Source organism: Eurytemora carolleeae, unplaced genomic scaffold, assembly GCF_000591075.1.
Source record: "Eurytemora carolleeae unplaced genomic scaffold, Eaff_2.0 scaffold136, whole genome shotgun sequence".
Classification (NCBI taxonomy): domain Eukaryota; kingdom Metazoa; phylum Arthropoda; class Copepoda; order Calanoida; family Temoridae; genus Eurytemora; species Eurytemora carolleeae.
This window is the reverse complement of record NW_019396066.1, coordinates 395,761-405,788: the sequence shown is the minus strand read 5'-3', so window position 1 is coordinate 405,788 and position 10,028 is coordinate 395,761. Positions and strand designations below refer to the sequence as shown.

The following is a 10,028-nucleotide window of genomic DNA, read 5'->3' as shown; positions in this document are numbered from 1 at the left end:
CCTCCCATGGACAAATTTTTGAGTACGCCCCTGATGACACAAACTCATCGTAAAAAAATGCCACTCGGTAATTCTTAACTTTATGTGTCATATTTTAAACAAAAAATTATTAATTTTGGTGTAAAATGGTATTCAGAGTAAACAAACGCAATAAAGTGTTGCGCAGGTTGCTTTACAGATTAGTTATGATCAAATTTTTCAAGATATACAATATATACACATGGGTCCTAGCAATACTTTGCTTCAAAAATCTACAAAACTTTCTTTATATACTTTACATCATTAATATACAAAACTATCTGTATATGCATTACATCAAGAATATACAAAACTATCTGTATATACTTTACATCAAGAATATACAAAACTATCTTTATATGCTTTACATTAAGAATATACAAAACTATCTGTATATACTTTACATCAAGAATATACAAACTATCTTTATATACTTTACATCATTAATATACAAAACTATCTGTGTATGCTTTACATCAAGAATATACAAAACTATCTTTATAAACGTTACATCATATATATACAAGACTATGTTTTTTTTATGTTTTTGCTTAAAAAATATACAGAATTATCTTTAAATACTTTACTTCAGAATATACTTTAAACTATCTTTATATAAATTTACATACTTTACATCAAGAATATATATATCATACTATCTTGAAATAAATACTTTACTTCAAGAATTTACAAATTTACCTAAATGTTTTGGTATTTATGAATATATTTTTAAGGAATGAGTATGATGGAAGTACTGTGCCGTATCGACCCCTGTTTTCTGACGGCTGGTCCCCAGGTAGAAATTAATATTATGTTAGTACATAAAAGAACCGCTAGAGATCTCTCTTATACTTAATGTAATTTACATAAAAGGAAAGCTTGGTAAATTCCCGACATTCATAAAACAAAATTTAAGTTCGATCTTTAAAAAGACGAAAATCTAGAAAGAAATGTTTTATCAGTTAAACGATTTAAGCTTAAAAACACAATTTTGCTCGCTCAAAATTTGTTTAAATAAATATGTTTCATCTTCGTACTGCATGCAGTCATAGGTCTTTAGGTGCGCTGGCATTATACTGGGACATAATACCAGCAGCTTAAATATTTATATCGACTAATTTATAACTAACATGAAACTCATTGATTTCACATCCCAGTTTGAAGTCTATGTAATCTTTAAAGCTCTCTAAGAGAGCAATATATCATGATAACATTATCGGAAGGATTATTTTGTTTGTTTAAACAGAGTGTTTGAACTTTATAGATAATATTCGTTTAAGGTGTATGCATAGAGAATAGAATATATAGAGAGGAATTTACTTGAAAAAAGTGTAAAACGGCCATTTTGTTGCACTGTTTCCATACTGCAGGTGTACTTCACATTATTCCTCTCTATATATTCTATTCTCTATGGGTGTATGCAGTACGTTTCATTGTGTATGCCACTTATATTTACTTTTTTGAATTCTATATTCTGCTATTTTTTTTTTTGGCGGGGGGGGAGAATTAGCTTTACTGTTTAAAGCATTGAAAAATATTATAACAAAAAAAATCATTTATATATAGATAATGTATCAAGATTACATTTAATTTAGAAACGAAAAAATTAGATAACGCGTTGTCGAAATGATAAACTAAGATACATTCTTTTCTGATAAAGATACATATTTAGTTCTGATAAAGATACATTAACATATGTAGTTCTGATAAAGATACATAATTAGTTCTGATAAATTTAATAAGAATTGGTTTACGATTACTTATAATACAAAACATTTAATTGCATATGATTAATTAATTCCAAAATATTTAATATAATTAATTTTCCCAAGGGACGTTAGAAAAATAACGTCCCTTTTGAGGGTATATAATCATGAGTCGATATTGTTGGTCGACAGGCGGCAAAAGATTTGATAAATTCAAACTATATTTATGTAACAAAACACATATCATTATATATATAGGTTATATTGATTTCCAAGAAGACGATGTTGATGGGAAATCAAGATCGATCAGTCGATCCCAACCCAGCGTAGTCAGATCGCCGACTAATGGAATCCGGTCTCCAAGTAGTCCTCCTCCTTACACTGATAGAAGGATGGATCAAGGAAACAAATATTTAGAACCGTGTCCGAATTTAATGAATTTAAGCCGCGTCTCAAATCCCTAAAAAACCGGGTCAATTGAGCGCCAGCTTAAATCCTTGAAAAATTAAATACAATATTTAGTGGAGCCAACCAAATTTGAGCCTTGGCTTAAATTTAAGCCGAGGCTCAAATTCTTTAAATTCGGCCTCTGGAACAACAAAAATACTTTTACGCTTAAAAACAAAAACTTGTTAATTTCGACATGAATTCATGTTTTTTTTCTTTCTGTATTGTTCCTTGAGCCAGAATATAACTTCCTAAAAATCTGTATTGCAGAATTAATCTTGCAAAATACCATTCCATGTTTTTATCAACAATTAAGACAGACGTATACGTGTAATTCGAAAATTATTATACTAAATCCTTTTTACTACTTTCATTTTTACTAATTTACACAGTGTTAATAGGATCCAAAATAATATTATCTTATGCTAAGTCCAGAGCTTCACTTTGTAAATATTGTTTTGATAAAGGATACAGAATAGAAGATAAAGGATACAGAAGAGAAGATAAAGGATACAGAACAGAAGAGAACTCATTTAGGACAAGTGCAGATTCAAATAGAAACAGGGTTAGTAGAAAATAACTTAATTATGGTTTTATTCGATATTTTCTCCATTTGTAAACCCTATCCCGGATGGGCTATTTTTGTCTAATATACAAGGTGTTTCCTCTCCCATATTTGATTTTTGATCTCTGAGTTGAGATCGTTGAGATCGTGTGTGACACTTTCAAAAAGTACGTCTGACAAATTTAAAGATAAACAAAATATTTTGACAAATATTATCACGTGGTGACGTGAAACATGTTTTTACATAAATTTGTTATAGACAGGTTTTCAATTATTTAAATATTTTAGATCTGTAGCTCCAAAAATGATACAATTTTTTTTTCATTTATAAAACTGAAATTGAGTTAAGTCACTTACCCAGAGTTAGTTTGTTTAGTTTGGATAAAAATCCTATCATTTTAAGAAGACAAGCCATTTAATAAAATAACTCCGAAAATAAGAAAAATAATTTATGAAAATTTATGAAAAAAAGGAATTGAGTCTTTTCCACAAACTCAGACTTTCTAATCCTAAATCTTTTCAAAATGATCTCACATAAAATAATGTTTGCCCTTTTTGAAGTATTAAACATATTGCTTGTTCAGAATAATTCCGAAATGGTTGGTAGCGATTATGGAAGCGATGCTAGCAGTGGCAGATTCCAAGGTTCGTTGTTTGATCTACTTTTGTACTTTTTTTAATAATTCCGTCAATTAAAGAAATACACACTTTCAAATAATTAAAAACTATTAAACAATGTTTTTAGCAGTGAACTTTAATAGCTAATATTTATTTTATAATTGTTTAGAATTTGATGAGGAAGAAAAAGAAGATTTTGAAAGTTTCCGTGACAAACTTTTAGAAAGAGACGCTCTCATAGCACTTGTTCTTCATCCTTGGAACGGTCATAACAGGTATAAATACTCATGGTACAGACTCAAGTGAAGATACATATATATAGAGTAGCATGTCTAATTAACAACGATACCACTTAAACTTTTATCTGAGGAAGAATGAATGAGATATTTTTTAGACAATGGTCAGATCTATAGAAATATTCATGATAAGCATAAGGCCTATTTAAATACTCATTGTCTGGACTATAGAAATACTCATGGTAAGGCTATTGAAATACTCATAGACCATAAAAAAGTTAAATTATATGTTAATAATATTGTATTTAGTAAGGAATTGAATGTTAGAAAAGGAGAATATCTTGAGGTTCTAAATAATGATAAAAAATGGTGGCGCTGTCGAGACTCATCCAACAAGGTGAACTTTTTTCAAATTTAAAATGATCACCAACGAAATTTTTAAATGACCCTTCAATATAATGCACAACATTCACGATAGACATTTGATCTTTTACTGAATATGATGCGTTTAGTTTATTTTAAGTTTCTTTAATTAATTTTACTTTCAGTTTATTTTAAGTTTCTCTAATTAATTTTACTTTTAGTTTTTTTTAAGTTTCTTTAATTAATTTTACTTTCAGTTTTTTTTAAGTTTCTTTAATTAATTTTACTTTTAGTTTCTTTTAAGTTTCTTTAATTAATTTTACGTTCTTTGTCAAGTTTGATCATGATAAATCTGTTGTGTATAGATTGGTTATGTTCCGTATACCCTACTCACCACTCTGGTCTCAGCGGAGAAGATTTGGGAGAAGGAGATGCAGGAGAAGAAGGAAAAGAAGGAGAAGAAGGAGAAAGCAGAACGGGAGAAGGAGGAGAGAAGGTCTAGAGATCAAAGAGAGAAACTGGAGAAAATAGGAAGGTAAACATTTTTATTTTATACTTGACTCAAATATTGGTGACTGGTTCCCCTCTCCCCCCCCCAAAAAAAAAAAGGTTGGTTAACTAGGTTGACTCCGAAAATTTAAATTTTTCCTTTTTTGTAGCTTAACTGGAATTTATCCTGTCTTTATATAAGATCTTAGATGAATTCAATGTTGAACCAAGATGAATTTTAATAAATAAAAAAAAATATTTAAAAAAATTTCAGATTCTTTTCTTACTTTTAGACATAATTCAAATGTTTTCAGAATAGATGTAATTTTTTGTTTAGAAGAATACCCTCCCGATCACCTAGTTCTAGTCCAGATAGAAGTCCCAGAGGTCGGTCCCCCTCCCCAGCTCCAAGCATGCCCCCTCCTCCACCCCCTCTTCCAGCCAGGCAACCTTCAATCAGACCTATAGAGATCAAACAGAGGAAACCTCAAAGTAAACAGTAATTTTTATTCTTGGAAAACGGAGCTGAATATTTGCAACAAGTCCTAATTTTCAAATCCATCTTTGCAACCTGATGTTGTGGACCATTTATATTTCGAAATCATCAGGCTGCAAAGAGATACGAATTTGAAAATTAGAGTTGATGACAAGAGTTAAGTTCTTTTAGTATTTTAATATCCATATTAAATGTATACAGAAATAACCATAAAACTGTGGAATAGAAATACTTAAGTGAATTTGATGGAGTGTAACCCCTTCAGTTCTCATACGAACCCGGAACTAAGATGTAACCAGTGTGAGCTCAATAGCTCAGACTAGGGATAGTTCTATTGATGTAACCTCTTCAGTCCTCATACGGACCCGGAGCTAAGCTTGGATTGCAAGTAGTCCGACCTATAAACAAGACAGCTTATTAGCTCTTTTGTAAATAGCGATAGGTTGGACAGAAAGTGGGGCGGATGATAAGTCGCCAACGTGGAGAAATATTTGTCGTTAGATAATGCCAAACCAGAAAACATGCTTTGAACGCATATTTGAATGCTTGGAAAACCGAAGCCACCGTTGCTCGAGATCCTAGTTTCAATTCAAGCCAATATGCATGATCCACGGCTTAGAAGGAGAAAATATAATCAGCCTGGACTAAAACCGAAATGGAGTCAGTATTCACAAAGAGTCTGAAGACGGAAGATTAACTCGTCGTTCTAGGCAAATGAAAGGTGGAGAGTCTGTCAGAGAGCTCCGGGTTTCTATGATTCATTGGTATCATTTTTATTTGTTCATTTTTTCCTATACTCTGTAGATATACTCATATCAGTTTAAAATAAATCACTAGTTAGGTGAAATGGGTCTGTTTACAATGAACAAGTGCTGTGTCCCATGCTAATGGGACTATTGCCAGAAAATTAGAAAGTATGACGACATTTATTTATTTTTCCTAATTTGTTTTAATTCAGGGAGCAACTCCATCCAGTCCACCTTCTCTATGCAAGATGAACTCAAGCATGTTCTCTCATTCTACTCAGGGATTAAACTTGAATATTAGATAGGAAAACCAAGATGAGGGGATGGGGGGAAATTTATGGTCACAATCACAAATAAGCAGAATTTGAATACGAATAATTTCCGGTAGCCATTTGTTAACCTAATTTTACTAATATATCATAATTTCCATGGGATCATATTTTAAAATAAGGTTGACAAATGAACGCACAAATTATTTTATGGATCAAAGACTGGTTAAAGTTAAAAGAATCATTTTCCCTTTTAGATTTTTAAAAACAGTTGAAGAAATGTCTGAGTACAGATGAAAGTTTAAAAAAGTTTAATAACAAAGTTTAATAAAATAGAGGAGAAAATAAAACCTTTAGATATTTATGTTACCCCGGATATATTTGTTGATCAACGATCAACCTCTAGGTAGGTTTAGTATAGTGTATGATCCCGGATATATTTGTTAATCAACGATCAACCTCTAGGTAGGTTTAGTATAGTGTATGATCCCGGATATATTTATAGATCAACGATCAACCTCTAGGTAGGTTTAGTATAGTGTATAATCCAGGATATATTCATTGATCAACGATCAGCCTCTAGGTAGGTTTAGTATAGTGTATGATCCCGGATATATTTGTTGATCAACGATCAACCTCTAGGTAGGTTTATTATAGTGTTTATGATCCCGGATATATTTTTAGATCAACGATCAACCTCTAGATAGGTTTATTATAGTGTTTATGATCCCGGATACATTCATTGATCAACGATCAACCTGTAGGTAGATCATATTATAATGGCTATGATCCCTGATATATTTATAGATCAACGATCAACTTCCAGGTAGATCATATTTTATTGTTTATATGATCCTGGATATATTTATAGATTAACGATCAACCTCTAGGTAGGTTTAGTATAGTGTATGATCCCGGATAAAGTTAAAGATCAAAGATCAACCTCTAGATAGGTTTATTATAGTGTTTATGATCCCGGATATATTCATTGATCAACGATCAACCTGTAGGTAGATCATATTATAGTGTTTATATGATCCTGGATAAATTTATAGATCAACGATCAACCTCTAGATAGGTTTATTATAGTGTTTATATGATCCCGGATATATTCATTGATCATCGATCAATCTGTAGGTAGATCATATTATAGTGTTTATGATCCCTGATATATTTATAGATCAACGATCAACCTCTAGATAGGTTTATTATAGTGTTTATATGATCCTGGATATATTTATGTATTAACGATCAACCTTTAGAAAGGTTTATTATAGTGTTTATATGATCCCTGATATATTTATAGATCAACGATCAACCTCTAGATAGGTTTATTATAGTGTTTATATGATCCCTGATATATTTATAGATCAACGATCAACCTCTAGATAGGCTTATTATAGTGTTTATATGATGCTGGATATATTTATAGATTAACGATCAACCTCTAGGTAGATCGTATTATAGTGTTTATGATCCCTGATATATTTATAGATCAACGACTAGCCTCTAGATAGGTTTATCTGATATTATATTGTTTATATGATCCTGGATATATTTATAGTGTATAGTACATTGATGAGTATGTGTTTATAGTGTATAGTACATTGATGAGTATGTTTATAGTGTATAGTACATTGATGAGTATATTTTATAGTGTATAGTACATTGATGAGTATGTTTATAGTGTATAGTACTTTGATGAGTATGTTTTTTTCCGAAATATTTTTGTAAACCATTAATGTAAACTATTAATGTAAACCATTAATGTAAAAAAGTCAGAACAAATGATATAATAATCAGAAATTGTGATTCGAAACATGACTCCTAAGCTCTAATTATAAATTTGTTTGTCTTAGAGAGGTCCGGAACTGGCTGATTGGTAAAGGCTTCAGCGAGAAAGTGCAGTCCCAGCTGGGTAATATGTCTGGTAAACAGATCCTTGCTATTCAAAGGTAAACAGTTGGGTAATATGTCTGGTAAACAGATCCTTGCTGTACATATGTAAACACTGGGTAAAATGTCTGGTAAACAGATCCTTGCTGTACAAAGGTAAACACTGGGTAATATGTCTGGTAAACAGATCCTTGTTGTCCAAAGATAAACAGCTGAGTAATATGTCTAGTAAATAGATCCTTGCTGTACATAGGTAAACACTGGGTAATATGTCTGGTAAACAGATCCTTGCTATACAAAGGTAAATAGCTGGGTAATATATCTGGTAAACAGATCCTTATTATACAAAGGTAAACAGCTGGGTAAAATATCTGGTAAACAGATCCTTGCAATACAAAGGTAAACACTGGGTAATATATCTGGTAAACAGACCCTTGCTATACAAAGGTAAACAGCTGGGTAATATATCTGGGAAACAGATCATTGCAATGCAAAGGTAAACAGCTGGGTAATATGTCTTGTAAACAGATCCTTGCAATAAAAAGGTAAACACTGGGTAATATGTCTGATAAAAAGATCCTTGTTATTCAAAGGTAAACAGTTGAGTAATATGTCTGGTAAACAGATCCTTGCTATTCAAAGGTAAACAGCTGAGTAATATGTCTGGTAAACAGATCCTTGCTATTCAGAGGTAAACAGCTGAATAATCTGTCTGGTAAACAGATCCTTGCTATTCAAAGGTAAACAGCTGGGTAATATGTCTGGTAAACAGATCTTTGCTATTCAGAGGTAAAAAGCTGGGTAATATGTCTGGTAACCGATACTTGCTATTCAGAAGTAAGCAGCTGAATAATATGCCTGGCAAACAGATCCTTGCTATTTAGAGGTAAACAGCTGGGTAATATGTCTGGTAAACTGATCCTTGCAAAACAAAGATAAACAGCTGGGTAATATGTCTGGTAAACATATCTTTACAATACAAAGGTAAACAGTTGGATAATATGTCTGGTAAACAGATCCTTGTTGTGCAAAGGTAAACAGCTGGGTAATATGTCTGGTAAACAGATATGTGCAATACAAAGGTAAACAGCTGGATAATATTTTATTAAATGGCTAATTAGGGATTTCAGTATCGATGTGTTACCTCATGGTTTCATTCATTATTTGATATTTTATGTTCAAATCTCAGGAAAGATTTGGAAATACTGTTCGGCAAAGAGGAAGGAGGAAGATTGGACAGTCAAATTACACTTTCAAGAAACCAAACCAAATATACCCAGGTAGATAACAAGTTTCGAGGATTTTTTAAAATTCTCTTTTCTTATTTTAATTTTTTTGTGAATATGAGTCGACACTGATAAGCTGAAATTGTGTAAACTTACTTCAATGCTTAATATTTATAGCAATCCTAGAGAAGGCGAAGAGACGAGCAGAAACAAAAAGAAATGGAAGTACTGAAGATATTCTGGGAACCGATGAGAAAACAGCGTAAAAGGAAGTATAGATACAAGAAGTCTTGTTGCTTACACTTTAATTTTATTTCCATCTTCACCAAATGAATTAAGCTCAGCTGATTGGACCCTCCTACTTTAAATTTCTAACCCCCCCCCCCAAAAAGGTTTTCTACCCATTGTATAGTTAATAATTGTATATCCGCCCGGTTTTCTTTAAATGTATTTTATAACAATATCGACCAATATTTATGCATATTTTTTTTAACCGACTAAGCTTTTTTGTTTATTTATATATCCTTCAAATTGATTGAATAAGGTTCATAATCATTGACCTCTAAATATTTAGAAATCAATTATAATAATTTCAATAAATCATTTTCCGATTATATGTAAAACTGTTGTGATTAATTATGTAATATTCAATAATAGAATAAAGAAATAGTTACTTAGAATAAATGTCGTCTTATTTCAGTTTATATTTAGACTTCTCGGTCTTTTGTTAAAGAAAAACACGACTAGTTACTCCAAAAGTTTCGATAAAGGAATTGAGTTTTTGCCACGAACTCAAATTTTGTATTTCATAAATGTTCACAATCTGATGGTGTAAACCTTTGATATTTCAAACTAAGATTATTTAAACCAACATAATTCCTAGTTTGAAATACTTAAGTTTCAACATGCATAGGGTTGAAAAATACAAGGATTTGGGTAATGTGATGTGACAG

At 31.4% G+C, this 10,028-nt stretch overlaps 1 protein-coding gene across 2 annotated transcripts in view; it reads left to right on the top strand.

The window, feature by feature from the left end:
* The window catches only part of LOC111710074 (epidermal growth factor receptor kinase substrate 8), a 16,156-nt gene extending 6,934 nt beyond the window's left edge, over positions 1 to 9,222 (top strand). For both annotated transcript variants that reach the window (XM_023484107.1, XM_023484099.1), the window contains exons 15-26: positions 753 to 814; positions 1,983 to 2,126; positions 2,639 to 2,736; positions 3,321 to 3,381; positions 3,524 to 3,629; positions 3,900 to 3,987; positions 4,319 to 4,488; positions 4,780 to 4,934; positions 5,897 to 5,965; positions 6,290 to 6,359; positions 7,813 to 7,908; positions 9,039 to 9,222. In XM_023484107.1, coding sequence (XP_023339875.1) covers positions 753 to 814; positions 1,983 to 2,126; positions 2,639 to 2,736; positions 3,321 to 3,381; positions 3,524 to 3,629; positions 3,900 to 3,987; positions 4,319 to 4,488; positions 4,780 to 4,934; positions 5,897 to 5,965; positions 6,290 to 6,359; positions 7,813 to 7,908; positions 9,039 to 9,207 — 1,288 coding nt within the window. In that variant the 3' untranslated portion in view covers positions 9,208 to 9,222. The remainder of the gene's footprint in view (positions 1 to 752; positions 815 to 1,982; positions 2,127 to 2,638; positions 2,737 to 3,320; positions 3,382 to 3,523; positions 3,630 to 3,899; positions 3,988 to 4,318; positions 4,489 to 4,779; positions 4,935 to 5,896; positions 5,966 to 6,289; positions 6,360 to 7,812; positions 7,909 to 9,038) is intronic.
* Positions 9,223 to 10,028: the final 806 nt, after the last annotated feature.